General features: G+C 44.4%; 1 protein-coding gene across 1 annotated transcript in view; it reads left to right on the forward strand.

Annotated features, from left to right (window-relative positions):
* camk2g2 (calcium/calmodulin-dependent protein kinase (CaM kinase) II gamma 2) overlaps nt 1–15,424 on the forward strand; it is a 400,303-nt gene that overhangs the window by 161,499 nt on the left and 223,380 nt on the right. The window contains 1 exon segment of the mRNA XM_052041768.1: nt 3,262–3,321. Within this exon segment, the coding sequence (XP_051897728.1) occupies nt 3,262–3,321 (60 nt within the window).

Here is a 15,424-nt window from a genome sequence, read left to right on the forward strand (position 1 = left end):
ACCTTTTTACACACGGAGTGGTAGATGCCTGGAATGTGCTGCTAGGAGTGGTAGTGGAGGCAGATACAATAGAGGTGTTTAAGAGATAGGCGTATGAATATGCAGAGAATGGATGGATGTGGACATGTAGGCAGAAGGGACTAGTTCAGTCGGCTTTGATTGCTAGTTTAATTAGTTGAGCACAATATTGTGGGCTGAAGGGCCTATTTCTGTGCTGTACTGTTCTATGTTCTTGAATAGCTGAGCACTGAAGATCATGGACAATCTACAGTCCAGGATTGGAGGGTTTCGAGATCTTGGGGAGCTCTCATTTGGAAGGTTACAGAGAGGGCTTATAGTAATTTGAAAATGAAGTGGAGAGCTGTCAAATTTGAAATGTTTCCTGGCTGGAAGTGAAGGGAGGCTTGTGATCACACTGGGTGAGTGGGCTCTGGGGAGGTTGTGGGAAGAATTGGTTGAACGGTGCTTGTTGTGAGTGAGGTTGCAGAGCCTTGCTTGATTCAAATAGCAACCCTGACAAATGTCCCTGCAAAGTGTTTATTACAAAATCATTCCATTCCCAGCAAAGTAATATATATTTAGCCCATGGGTCATCTTTAACCTGAAGTTTAGAAGCAATTTATATCTGGAAAATATTACACAATAACAGGTGCTTTTGAGGAACATGCCACAAGGGAAGCAAGTTTCACAACACCCAGAGCAGCTGACTGCTGCACGTACTGTCCCCTGGTATCCCATTACCGAGATGGATGGCCTTCAGTGGAGCTGCAGGGAGGGAAGTGCTGCTTCCAGACAGAACATAGATCCTTTCACTGGCCTTTGACCAGCCTTGTGAAGCCCAACTTCCTCAAAGTTAGCAGAGTCGGGTTTCAGAGATGGAGCTGCTACTGTAAAGCAAGTTGAACACCTGACCTTCTCGGCCTTGAAAGCAACGGGAAACCCTGTAGTGTAGATGTTGGAACAGGACAGGACACGATTTACTTATCCCAAAGGACCGGCACTTTCTTTGTCTCCATGGACTGCACTTACTCTGTAACTGCAACATGATATTCTGCAGTCACCGTTTTGAGTCGAGACCCTTCATCCATCCAGATGTTGACCCGAAACAATAACTGTCCATTTCCCTCCACTGATGCTGCCTGACCTGCTGAGTTCCTCCAGCGTCTTGTGTGTTGCTCCAGATTCCAGCATCTGCAGTCTCTGGCGTCACTATATTCTGCATTATGTTTTCTTTTTGCGACCTTGATGTAATCACATATGGAATGATCTGTCTTGATGGCATGCAAAACAAAAGCTTTTCGCTGTATCTTGGTACATGTGACAGTAATAAACTAATACTAATAGGTTTTTATAGCTGAGAGTATCATATTATAAATGGGCGCTTTCGACCATAAGATATAGGAGCAGAATTAGGCCATTCGGTCCATAGAGTTTGCTCCACCATTCAATTATGGCTGATTTTTTTTTCTCTCAACCCTATTCTCCTGCCTTCTCCCCATAACCCTTAAACCCCTTACCAATCAAGAACCTATCAATCCCTAACATAAATACACCCAATGATATGGCCTCCACGGCCCTCTGTGGCAATGAATTCCACAGATTCACCACCCTCTGGCTGATGAAATTGCTCCTCATATCTGTTCTAAAGGGACTTCCCTTTATTCTGAGACTGTGCCCTTGGATCATAGACTCTCTACCAATGAGAACATCCCCTCCACATCTGTTCTATCCAGGCCTTTCAGTATTCAGTAGATTTCATTGAAATCACCCCTCACCTTTCTGAACTCCATTGAGTACAGTCCCTGAGCCATCAAACACTCCCCGTAAATTAAGCCTTTCATTCCAGGGATCCTTCTTGTGAACCTCCTCTGGATCCTCTCCAGGGCCAGCACATCTCTCCTTAGATACGGGGCCCAAAACTGCTCACGATGTTCCAAGTGCAGTCTGACCAACACTTTGTAAAGCCTCAGCAGCACATCCTTGCTTTTATATTTTAGTCCTCTGGAAATGAATGCTAACATTGCATTTGCCTTCCTTACTACCAGCTCAACCTGCAAGTTAACTTTCAGGGAATCCTGAACTAGGACTCCTAAGTTCCTTTTCATCTTTCCTCAATCTTTTATGAGGTAAAAAAAAATGAGAATTTATAGCTGGCTTCCTCTAATTCAGGTTTCTTGATCCTCCCTGAGGCTCTTTGCTCCATTATTGGCTACCGTGTCTTTTGCTGCCAAGACCCTAAGCTCTGCAATCCATTCCTTAACCCCCTCTGGCTCTCTGCCTTCTTTACCCCTTCAAGTCTAACCTCACTGACCAAACCTACCTCATCTGCCCAGATATCTCCTTGTATGAGGCCTGGTGTCAGTCTTTCTCTGCTTGCACTTTTTTGAAGTGCTTTGAGATGTTTTCACGACATTTAAAGTGCTATAGGCATTGAAATTGTTGAACTGATATCATGGGAGTTCTGGGGTAGAGCACTACAGTGGTTGAACTGGGCATAAAAGATTGAAGTTTAAGAAGATACTGTATGTAATTTACTCTTAAATAAGGAAAATTGGGAATTATTGTTTTTTTTTCTGGCATTTAATGTCCATCCTTAATTGCCCTTGAACTGAATGTGTGAATCAGCAATTTTCAAGGACAGTTTAACAGTGAAGTTGATTCTTAATTGTACTCTGAACTTTGCTGTTCAGAGAAGGAGGATAGGCAATAAATGCCAGCCTTCATTCCCATGAAGCAATGAAAAATAAATCTTGTGTGAGATTGGATTGTGCGTAGGTTAGAGGTGACTGGTTGCCTTCCTGAAGTAAACCAATTGGGTTTTATGTGCAGTCCTGCAGTGTTAATGCTTAGTTTTTTTTTGGATCAGATTTAATGAATTCAATTTCACAACTAGGATTTGAACTCGCAACCTGTGGATCACTAATCCATTACAATAATCGCTGCACTGTTGTCCTCGCCACACTTTGAAACCAGCTTAAGTGCAGCAAATTTAATGTTCAGACAACTTTTGAACCGATGAACAATGGCCTGTCATTGGCAGCCATGGTTTGGCTTTGAAAGCAATCTTTCTGCAAATATTTCCCACTTGGACAATTTGCAGAATAACCCTAAAGCCTCCATTATCTATTTTCATTGCTAGATTTCACTGATATAGATTACTTGAATGCAACTGTAATGCAATCATCTCTCCATAGTAAAATAATTGTATTCATTACTAGCTGCTTTTATTACAATTTTTGTGTTTGTTTTTTTAACCTGCAGATCATCAGAAGCTGGAACGTGAAGCAAGAATCTGTCGGCTCCTGAAACATCCCAATATCGGTAGGTCTCTTCATGAATGCTCTGTTGTTTGGTTAATACTGAAGAGCCACTGAAGGTCACTGGGCCTTGGGTGTCCTGGTTCCCACAAAAGGCATGGAGTTAGTGGCTTGGGAGCAGGAGTGGGGCTGTTGAGCAAGAATTTGTTCTCTTGGAACCATTCATGGTAAATCTCCCAGAACCCCACAGAGCTGGTCCACTCTGTTGATCTTAGTCTGAGTGCCTCTTTTACCCAACCTATTTCCATTTCCATTCTTCATTGGAAGGGCGTGCACACCACTGGAAGGTGTACCCTGCCAAATTCCGAGAGAAGCTGTGGGAGATTTTGTCATAGTTGTGAGAAGGATTTGTATGCCCAATGTCTTAATACAGCTTCATTTATTACACTTCCATGTATAGTGAGTGAGACACTGGATTGTGATATGTTATAGTTAACTGGTTTTGATAATATGGTGAAAAGATTCTCATATATTTTTGTTGTGTAATGTAAAATGCTGCAGTCAAGATATTACAATTTTGCAGTATTTTAGCTTGACATTTCTAGATCCTGTGTAAATATGTGTTTGTGTGTGTGTGTGTGTTTTTTAATGGACAGGTTGTCTCTCTATCACAGTGTACGGTGGAATGTCTTGCAGACATACTAATCATCAGCCTTTGTTGATTTGTGGTCCTCGATGATTCACGGGATTTAAGATCCTCTGCAGAGCCATCAGTGCATTGGTGTGGTACTGAGGGAGAGCTGTATTGTTGTCTTGTCAACTGCCAGTGGAAGTAACACTGGTTAAAGAAAAGTAAGGTAGTTATCCTGGTCTCTTGACCAGCCTTCATTCTCAATCAACATTAACGAAAATAGATTATAGATTACAAATGCAGGATTTATGTTTCACCTGTACATATGAAGGAGTTTTTGGGAGACCTGTGGGATGGATTTGCCGGCAGCTGCAGGGCTGAAGGTTTCTTCTGCCGGTTGGGAACTCAGTTCGCGGCCGCATTTCCCACTCGCGAACTGTCCGGGTTGCAAACGGTTCTCAGGAACGGAACCCCGCTGTAACCTGGGGACAACCTGTAACTGGTTGCTTCACTCCTTCCTTTGAGACTTTGGCATATCTTAGTTGGGTGTTATATTTGGCACCGTGTAATGGTAATGGCACTTTGGTAGTCACTTGCTGCATCAGACAATACGTCCAGGAGCTCAGAGTCGACATCAAGTTTTGCCGGTTATGGAAGGGCTTCAGGGGAGAACTTAAGTGCTTTTACTTTTCTTGCATTGAAGGACAACAGACACTCACCACAGGGATACAGTAGCATGGTGGTTAAAGTTGGTGGCTAACATCCAGAGATGTGAGTTTATAATCTCCCCCCACCTTGAATTTAAGTTCAAGTTACTTTATTGTCATTCACGTAATACATAAATACATACGGGTATAATTACATACATAAATCTGGAATAAAACCACAAAGCTACTGGATTGTCAAAAAGAACCATCTGGCTCACTGTCCTTCAGAGGAGATCTGCCCATCTTGTCCTGCCCAGCCTACAAGTGACTCCAGATCCACCAACGTGGTTGACTCCTAACTGCCCTCTGAAATACCTGAGCAAGTCATTCATTTCAGAGGTCAATTAAGGCTGGGGAATAAATGATGCCATTATCAGTGGGATTCACATACATAAATGAATACATTTAAAAATATGAGCTAATCATTGGTTTCCCATGTGGTTTGCAGTTTGAAATCTGAATCAAAAGTACAGACTTTAGGATTAAGATAAGATTAAGACATCTTTATTAGTCACATGTACATCGAAACACACAGTGAAATGCACCTTTTGCATAGAGTGTTCTGGGGGCAGCCCACAAGTGTCGCTGTGCTTCTGGCGCCAACATAGCATGCCCACAACTTCCTAACCCATACGTCTTTGGAATGTGGGAGGAAACTGGAGCACCCGGAGGAAACCCACGTAGACATGGGGAGAACGTACAAACTCCTTACAGACAGCGGCCGGAATTGAACCCAGGTTGCTGGCACTGTAATAGTGTTACGCTAACCACTACACAAATTAATTTTCTATTAATGAAGGAGCTGTTGGCACCAAACCATTGCTGTTCAAATGTCCCATCCAGTGATCATATTCCTGTCTCTCTGAGGAATATCAAAATCAAGAACTGTGGTATTTGGCTCCTGAGTCTCTTTTAGTTTGATAGTCGGCACTGCAGCATTCTTCTTCCGGATCTGGACAAGGTTCCAGGATTGAGGCAGCGGACTCCCGGAGTGTGGACTCAGAACTTGTCAGCTGTGAGCCCTGCAGCCAAGGCCTTGATTGATGACTTGGTTGGGGTTGGCGATGGAATGTGGAAACTCCTTTACAATTTGAATGTCTCTATTGATATCTGGTGGCAGAACATTTGCCAGAACATGGAGCCAAGGAATTGGAAAGCATTAAGTAGCTTTCTCAGGAAGGCCTTTTCATTGTCCTGAATACTTGAAAGGTACTCAGGTAGTTTGTCCCAAAGCATGATTATTCATTTCAATGTCTGTCGAAGATTAATTTTATGTGTATATCACTGTCTGTTAGTTCAAGATATAGCGCAGAATAGATGATGGCTTGTCGAATTAAATTGAATAGTTGCTCAATTTGTACCATCCAGTAGAAATTTTTGATATTGCCTGTTTGTGAGAAGACTTTGTAGACACATCTTTCAACTGTAATGTTTGTTACCATGAAGATTGTGTCACTGTTTGGTTAGGATTTCTGAAACTTTTGAGGCTTATTCATTCAAGGGATGTGGGTGTCAGTAATGACGCCAGCATTTATCATTCCCCCCTTATTGGGAGACGGTTCGGAGTCAAGTGGGTCTGGAGTCATGTGTAGGCCAGACCAGATAGGAAAGGCGGATTTCCGTTCCTGAAGGACATTAAGGAATCAGGTGGGGTTTCTCGTAGTTTCATGTGTACTGCTGCTGATACCAGCTTTACTTTTAAATTCCAGATTTATTTAATTCCATGAGTTTAATTCCCCAGTGAGTATGGCAGGGTTTGAACGGATTTATTTTGAATCAAGCACCATTGCTGTCTTGTCATCTGAGTTGATTGTACATTGTCATCGCTGGGTTTGTAGATAAGTCTACACCATTGGTTGGATTAGCTGTGGGTAGATCCTTCCCATTTGCAGCTATCAGTAGTTAACAAAGCGAGATAAAGACATGGGCCTAGAAACTCAAGACTCTAAATTGGCGGCTGACCTTGCCCAGTTTGTTTATGGAACGCTTGTTGTGTGTGCACGTTACGCAGGCTTCATAAGTCGCATGATCTTTCGCACACATTGACTGCAAATAATTTTGGGAATTACATGGGCAAACCACAATCCGATGTGCAAAGTGGGATCAAGGCTTGAGCTCCTATTGCAGCGACTCTCAGCTGCTGGAAGGCAGGGGCTGGACAGTTTAGGAAGGAGCCATGAATGTCACAGGAATGACACCCTGTTCTCGATCCCTGGGCTGGATCATCCTTAGACCACGCTGATGCTTGGATTCGTCCCTGCTGCTTCTCACCGCTGTGCATGCCCTGCAGTTCTGATCGAGCCGAAGGTTCTGTCTCTCTGACCATCCCACGGGGCAGAACAGGACCCGAGTGGAACAACGCCTCACGTGACAGATCCTGACAGTCTACCCTCAGTGCCCTGGTAGTATTGGTTTATTATTTTCACGTGTACCGAGATACAGTGAAAAGCTTTTGTTTTGCATGCCATCCAGACAGATCATTCCATACGTCAGCATATCGAGGAAAACAGAATGCAGAATATAGTGTTACAGTTACAGAGCAAGTTCAGTGCAGGCAGACAACTAAAGTGCAAGGGCCCCGATAAAGTACATTGGGAGATCAAGAGTTCACCTTGACCATATGAGTGGTTCATTCAAGCATTTGATAACAGTGGGATGGAAGCTGTCCTTGAACCTGGTGGTACGTGCTTTCAGGCTTTTGTATCTTCTGCCCGATGGGGGGGGGGAAGGAGAGAGATTGACCAGGGTGGGAGGGGTCTTTGACTACGTTGGCTGCTTTCCCGAGACAGCGGGAGTTGGTGGAGGAGCGGCTGGTTTACATGACTGTCTGTTGACAGCTTGCTTTTGACCTTTTGAATAGTCTTTAAGTTATCTCTAATAATAGGAGAGTTTTAAATCATTGTACCTTCTCCCCGTGTCTGCGTGGGTTTCCTCCGGGTGCTCCAGTTTCCTCCCACATTCCTCCCACGTTCCTAACACTACGGGTTAGAAAGTTGTGGGCGTGCTATGTTGGCGCCGGAAGTGTGGCGACACTTGTGGGCTGCCCCCAGAACACTCTACGCAAAAGATGCATTTCACTGTGTGTTTCGATGTACATGTGACTAATAGAGATATCTTATCTTCAAGTGGATTTCAATAATTAAAAATATAAAGAATAATTAAATAATTTCAAGTTTTACTAATTAATTAAAAGAATTGGGATTCAAGTAAAATACTACTTACCTTTTCAATCAAGACTGCTGACTCCTTCAATGAATGGACCTGTGGTACAGAGGGTACCCAAGGCTGGTCCAGTGTATCTGGTCTCTCAGCTCAGGTCAACTCTGCCTCTGTCGTGGGTCCAGGTGAGGAGTAGATCTGCCAGTACACTACTTGCAGCTTGTCTCTGGTTTCCGAGCGGCAAGCTGCAGGCACGGGAATCAGGTATGAGGTAACCCTTGCACTGAAGCTAGCTGGTGATTTCCTGCAGAACCATCAGAGGGTGGTCCGTATGTGTAACGAGCTGCCAGAGGAAGTGGTTGAGGCAGGTACAATTACAACATGTAAAAGGCATTTGGACAGGTATATGGATAGGCAAAGTTTACAGGGATATGGGCCAAATGAGGGCAAATGGGACTTGCTTAGATGGGCATCTTAGTTGCCATGGACGCTAGGCTGAAGGCCTGTTTCCTGACTGTATAACTCTTTGGCTTTAACAGCTGAATATCAGTGTGTTCCAGCTCAATGATACGGAGGTTATAGCGGTGGAAATGGGTGCCCAGAAGAGGCTTGGAATGCTGGGGGTTGGGGCACTGGGTTTGGGGGGGGGAAGTGTTTGTTCCCCTAAAAGGTCTTGCTTCTATTTCAGTTCCGTTTATCCTGGTGATTGTACATGTAATGGGTGTTGTTAACATGAAGTGTTATCTAACTACAGCTAATGGGAGCTCTGCAAAAACTCAGGTTTTCCGTTGAATGCTTCACTTGGGGAGTACTCATCGCAGGCTTGCTGTTTTGAAGAAAATGCATCCTGAAAATGGAGGGAGCAAGTCATATGCACTTGGTCCACCTTTTGCTGCTAAATGTCAGCACGTGGCTACAACTTACCCCTTCATTTGCAGAAAAACCATGGGTAACCATAGATAGGCAACCTGTTACTGAAAATAAAATCAACATTATGGGGAGATTGTCATGGTGTACAGAGAACCGGTCCATGAGTTGGGAAACTGGATTAATCCGAAGCTTTACAAGGCACTGGTCAGGTCACATTTGGAGTATTGTGGGCCCCATATTTAAGCAAGGATGTGTTGGCTTTGGAGAGGGTCCAGAGGAGGTTTACGAAAATGATCCTGAGGATGAAAGGGTTAATGAATGAGGAATGTTTGATGGCTCTTGCCCTGTACTCACTGCAGTTTAGAAGGATGGGGGGGGGGGGGGGGGGTGGACCTCATTGAAACCTACCGAATATTGAAAGGCCTGGATAGAGTGGACGTGGAGAGGATGTTTCCAGTAAGTGGGAGAGTCCGGGACCAGAGGGCACAGCCTCAGAATAGAAGGGCGTCTCTTTAGTACAGAGATGAGGAGGAATCTGTTTAGCCAGAAGGTGGTGAATCTGTGGAATTCATTGCCACAGAGGGCTGTGGAGGCCAGGTCAATGGGGATACTTAAAGCAGAGGTTGATAGGTTCTTGATGAGTAAGGGCATCAAAGGTTACGGGGAGAAGGCAGGAGAATGGGGTTGAGAGGGAAATGGGCTGAATGGCCTAAGTCTGTTCCTGTGTCTTATGGTTACTTTTGGGCAGTGTAAACATAATGGGCTGAATGGTCTTTCTCCATGCCACAAATTTCAATGATTCGTGTAACTGAGGGCTTAAATGTCGGCGTAGACTCAATGTACCAAAGGGCCTGTTTCCATGCTGAGTGACTCTGTGAAACCCATGAGGTCACAGGGAGAACGTGCAAACTCCACACACACAGCACCTGAGGTCAGGGTTGAACCCACATCTCTGGCACTAACAGTGGAGTTGCAAACAAGTTGAGCAACCATCTCTGGTGACTGGCCTGTTGGATTTGCTGATGTGTTTGGAGAAAATATTTAATGGCCCTAATTCATTTACTTCATTCATTCAGAGAACATGAGTGTCACTGGCAAGAACAGCATTAAATGTCCGTATTATCTCTTTCTTTATTGGAAGCAGGTGTCTTTGACAAGACCATGACTGATAGTGCATTCCTCATTGCAAGGCCAATTCAGTTAAGACGCAAAAAAAAGACTGTAGATTCTAGAACCTGGGGCAACACATAAGAAGCTGGAGGAACTCAGTGCGTCAGGCAGCATCTATGGAGGGAAGTGGACAGTCAACGTTTTGGGTCGAGTCAGATGAAGGGTCTCGACCCAAAACGTCGACTGTCCATTTCCCGCCACGGATACTGCCTGACCTGCTGAGTTCCTCCAGCAGTCTTTGTGTCGTTTCAGTTAAGAGTTGTCACACTGCTGAGTGAGGAATCAAACGCCAGCCATGCGGGGTAAGCAGGGTAAGGCTGGCAGTTTTGCTCTGCTGAAATGCATAAGATTTTAAAGCACTCCAATAGTTTACTGGCCAACAGAATTCATTCAATTGATTGAATTCAAGTCTCATTACTGCCCTGCCAATATTTGAACTCTAGATCAATTGTTCAGACCTCTGTACCCCAGGCCAGTAACATAACCACAAGACAACTGGACCCAAGGTACATGATTAGTCCATACATGATCACCAACTTTGTTTTAAACATGATTGCTGTTTACATGTGACAAACTGTGCACAATTGTGGCTCTTAATTGACTTTGACAACTATTTGTGTTTGACACATTGTTTTTTTGCATCTATTTTTAGCAACAAACTGTTGTTAAGCACCCGGCTCACTTGAGAAACTTTGTCAAACGGAGTGGGCCTTAGAACACAACCAGGCAATGAGCCAGCATGGTTTGGCCCTTCAAACAACCTGGTTTAGAGAAACAGACCCCAATAGATCACCACAGCCTCCCCTCCATGGACTCTATCTACACTTCCCGCTGCCTCGGGAAAGCAGCCAACATAATCAAAGACCCCACCCACCCCGGACATTCTCTCTTCTCCCCTCTTCCATCAGGCAGAAGATACAAAAGCCTGAAAGCACGTACCACTGAGCTCAAGGACAGCTTCTATCCCACTGTTATAAGACTATTGAACGGTTCCCTAGTACAATAGTCCCTAGGACAGGGGCAGGCACGGTAGTGTAGCGATTAGCATAACACTATTACAGCGCCAGCGACCCGGGTTCAATTCCGGCCACTGTCTGTAAGGAGTTTGTACGTTCTCCCCGTGTCTGCATAGGTTTCCTCCGGGTGCTCCGGTTTCCTCCCACATTCCAAAGACGTACGGGTTAGGGAGTTGTGGGCGTGCTATGTTGGCGCCAGAAGCATGGCGACACTTGCGGGCTGCTCCCAGAACACCCTACGCAAAAAGATGCATTTCACTGTGTGTTTCGATGTGCATGTGACTAATAAAGAGATCTTATCTTATAAGATGGACGCTTGACCTCTCAATCTACCTCATTATGACCTTGCACCTTATTGTCTGCCTGCACTGCACTTCTCTGTAACTGTGACACTTTATTCTGCATTCTGTTATTATTTTCCCTTGTACTACCTCAATGCACTGATGTGATGAAAGGATCTGTACGGATGGCATGCAAGACAAAGTTTTTCGCTGTACCTTGGTACATGTGACAATAATAAACCAATTAACTAATTTTAATTTACCAGCTTTTTCCCCTGCCTTGAGCTAAGTTTGTTACAAGTTGTACTTGTGCACAAACATGGGAATTAATGTTGAGGTCATGCAGTAATTACTGATGAAATGCCACAAGGCTTAACATGGGATTACATGGGATATTTAGCACAGACCAGGCCTGTGTTATTATGTGTTGTTAGGTAGTTATAATAAAAAACTACAGTTCCCAGTAGGCAATGCAAGGGGTCACGTGGGAGAAACAGGAAGTGGCTGGAAAGAGCGGGAAAAGCCAGCCAGCCTGTCAGTTGCAAGCTGTTGCAGCCTGTTGTTTTGCTGTTTTTCAATAAATGTTCAGATGTTAAACCCGCGCCAAGTTTGTCTCGTGATGAAGAACAAACCTAACATGGTGTCAGATGTTGGTGTGAGGTCTGAACAAGGAAAGTAAACGAATACTGTGTACAATTGAGTAAGAGACTCAGTGAGTACGAAAGAAAAGCTGTAAAAAGATGGAGAACAAGCCGGCCGGCGTGGCGAGGGAGCACATTGTTCCTGAAGTTCAGCAGTCACCGGATTTGCCAAGAGAGATTCAGGTGAGAGGCCGAGAGTTCCCGTTATGGATAAGTTAAGTCCTCCCACGCCTATGCAGTTTACTGGCAATCTAGCCGATAATTGGAAACGCTTCAAACAGCGATTCAACATATATTTAGATGCTAGTGGAGTGGGAAGGAACGATGAAAAATTGAAAGCGTCTATTTTTCTGCACGTGATTGGTGAAGATGCTTTGGACGTCTATAACAGCTTTCAAACTGATGAGACAGCTTTTGAGTTGGGCACCTTGATGGAAAAATTTGAGGAGTATTTTATCCCAAGTAAAAACATCACATTTTGAGAGAGATAAATTTTTTTCCTGTGACCAGAAACAAGGTGTTATCTTTGACCAATACTTAGCTGAGCTTCATACACTGAGTAAGTCTTGTGAATTTGGAGATTTGAGAAACTCACTAGTTAAAGACAGAATAGTTTGTGGAATTCCAGATAATGGACTCAGAGAAAGACTGTTGTGTGAAAAAGATTTGACCCTGGAAAAGGCGGTGAATATGTGTAAGTCAGCAGAAACCACATGAGCACAAGCTAAGGAGCTGTACAGAGCGGACACAACAGTACATGCTGTGAAAACAGAGAAGCAGCTCCCAAGGCACTTCTGAAAGCAACAGCAAATCAAAGAGGAAGGCTCAAACAGCAAATGCAGCAGATGTGGAGGTAAACACATTCCAAAAGATGTGCCCTGCTTATGGGATATCCTGCAATAGCTGTGGGAAGAAGAATCACTTTGCAAGGTGCTGCAAAGCTGGGGCTAACAAGAGAAAGGTGCACACAGTTGATGAGAAAATGAGGAATTCTTTGTGGATTCTATACAGACTGTCGCTGCTGGTAAAACAGAATGGATTGTTCCAGTAACTGTGAATGAGACAGTAATTCCATTCAAGCTTGACACCGGAGCTCAGCTGAATCTGTTATCCATGGATGATTATAAGACTCTCACAGTAAAGAGTAAGATTTACCCTGTGAAGTTAAAAGTGACAGGCTACACTGGAGAGAAAGTTCCAGTAAAAGGGGGCTGTATGGTGACCTTTAAGCACAAGGGGCAGCACTTAAAATCACAGCTACTGATTGTAGAAAAGAGAGTACAGCCAATATTAGGTCTGAGTGCATGTGAAAAGCTCAACCTAGTGAAAAGAGTTTTCATACCAAAGATGACCGCACAACACTCATGGAAGAGTACGCAGATGTCTTTGAGGGGCTCAGATGCTTAGCTGGTGAACACAAAATTCACATAGATGAGGCAGTGGCTCCTGTTGTCCATGCATGCAGGAAAGTTCTATTTCAACTAAGAGAGAAACTTAAACAAGAACTAGCACGCATGGAACGAATGAATGTCATACAGAAAATTGAAGAACCAACAGATTGGGTGAGTTCATTGGTCGTTGTGCCAAAGAAAAATGGAGCATTGCAGTCATGTCTAGACCCAAGAGATCTCAATAAAGCTATCAAGAGAGAGCATTTTAAATTGCCAACACGGGAGGAGATCATGTCCCAGTTTTCAGGTGCCAAATGGTTTAGCAAGCTCGACGCATCGTCTGGATTTTGGCAGATGAAGCTTGATGAAGCAAGTTCGAGACTGTGCACTTTTAACACACCACATGGAAGATATCGCTATCTTCGGCTGCCATATGGGATCCTGTTCGCACCAGAAGTCTACCATAAAACCATCCACGTGATTTTCGAGGGCATAGCTGGTGTCGAGACCATGATGGATGACATCATCGTCTAGGGATCAAGTGCGAATCCAAGATCATGATTCTGACACATGGTCCATGCAAGGAGTTGTGCAAGAGGAAGTAAATCCACATTTATACCAGATCCAGATGGAGCGAGGGACACCTCTGAGGAGGAACCGCGTGAATCTGTGACTACAAGCTCTAACTCATGGCTGTGACCCATCTCCTGTCAGTACACCAAAGGGGCCAGCATCTGGAGAAAATGAACATGTGGACCAGAGTTCCCAGGAAAACACCAACGCAGCAAATGAAAGCAACACGCCTGCGGAAACGAGTCCCAGACCAAAAAGGACCGTAGAACCACCTCAGAGACTGATTGAAAGCTGCTGATTGGACAAGGGTTCTTGGCAGGTTTATAAGAACAAAGTATTGTGTTTGTTTTTATTTAAAGGGGGAAGATGTGTTATTATGTGTTGTTATGTAGTTATAATAAAGAACTACAGTTCCCAGCAGGCAATGAAAGGGGTCACATGAGGGAACAGGAAGTGGCTGAAAAGAGCGGGAAAAGCCAGCCAGCCTGTCGGTTGCAAGCTGTTGCAACCTGTTGTTTTGTTTTTCAATAAGTGTTCAGATGTTTGTCTCGTGATGAAGAACAAACATAACAAGGCCATTTGGCCCAACCAGTCCATGCCAGAATTTATGTCCCATTTGTACGTCTTTCCCATTACATCATCTTAATCTACCAACAGGCTTCTTCCTTGTATCTACCTTGTATCTATTTCCCACAGCTCCGAGAACTAGGCTCGATTCTGACCTCTGGTGCTGCCTCTGTGGAGTTTGCATGTTCTCGTCACTGTATGGGCTTCCCCCAGGTGCTCCAGTTTCTTTCCCTCTGAGGAGAGGTCGGACAAACTGGGGTTGTTTTCTCTGGAACAGCAGAGGCTGAAGGGAGGAGATCCGATAGAGGTTTGTAAGAGAAGCACAGATAGACAGCTGGTATCTTTTTCCTAAGGGTGAAGTGTCTAATACCATGCATTTAAGGTGAGAGGGGGTAAGTTCAAAGGAGATGTGCGGGGCAAGTTTTTTACACAGAGTGGTGGGTGCCTGGAATGTGCTGCCAGGAGTGTTGGTGGAGGCAGGTACAATAGAGGTGTTTGATAAGCACATGAGTGTGCAGAGAATGGAGGGATATGGACCTTGTGCAGGCAGAAGGGATCAGGTTAATTAGTTCAGCACAATGTTGTGGGTTGAAGGGCCTCCTCCTGTGCTGGACAGTTCTATGTACTCTCTGTCTATCCCAAAGACATGCTGGTAGGTTAATTGGCTGCCATGAATCACCCCGAGTGTCAGTGAATGGCAAAAACATCAAAGGAAGGTTGATGGGCATGTGGGAGAGTGAAGGGATACAGGGAAATCCAGAGAGGGGAATGGGACTGATGAGATTGCCGTTATGGACATTATGGCATCTTTTTGTGCCATTACAACTGAGTATGGAATTTGCGTCACCACTCCCTGTGGTAGTGAGTTCCAGGTACTCACCAGTCCTTATGTGGCATTGCTTCAGCCTTGTCTATAGTACTCCCTCGCTGGCCCTACCACACCGACAGAGGTGGAAACTCTCAACAGCTGACGATAGAGGATTCCGTTCATGTTCCTGCCTTCCTCTTGTTTGGTGAGTTTGGACTGATGTCTATCCGGGCAAGAATCAGTAATAACTGATGCTAAGTCATCTACTATCCTTCCTGTGCCTCTTGAGGAATCTTAATTGCTTCACTCAGGATCCTTTCAATAATTCACGCTGTATATCCAGAAACTGTTAC

The sequence above is a fragment of the Pristis pectinata genome, chromosome 30, assembly GCF_009764475.1.
Source record: "Pristis pectinata isolate sPriPec2 chromosome 30, sPriPec2.1.pri, whole genome shotgun sequence".
Lineage (NCBI taxonomy): Eukaryota > Metazoa > Chordata > Chondrichthyes > Rhinopristiformes > Pristidae > Pristis > Pristis pectinata.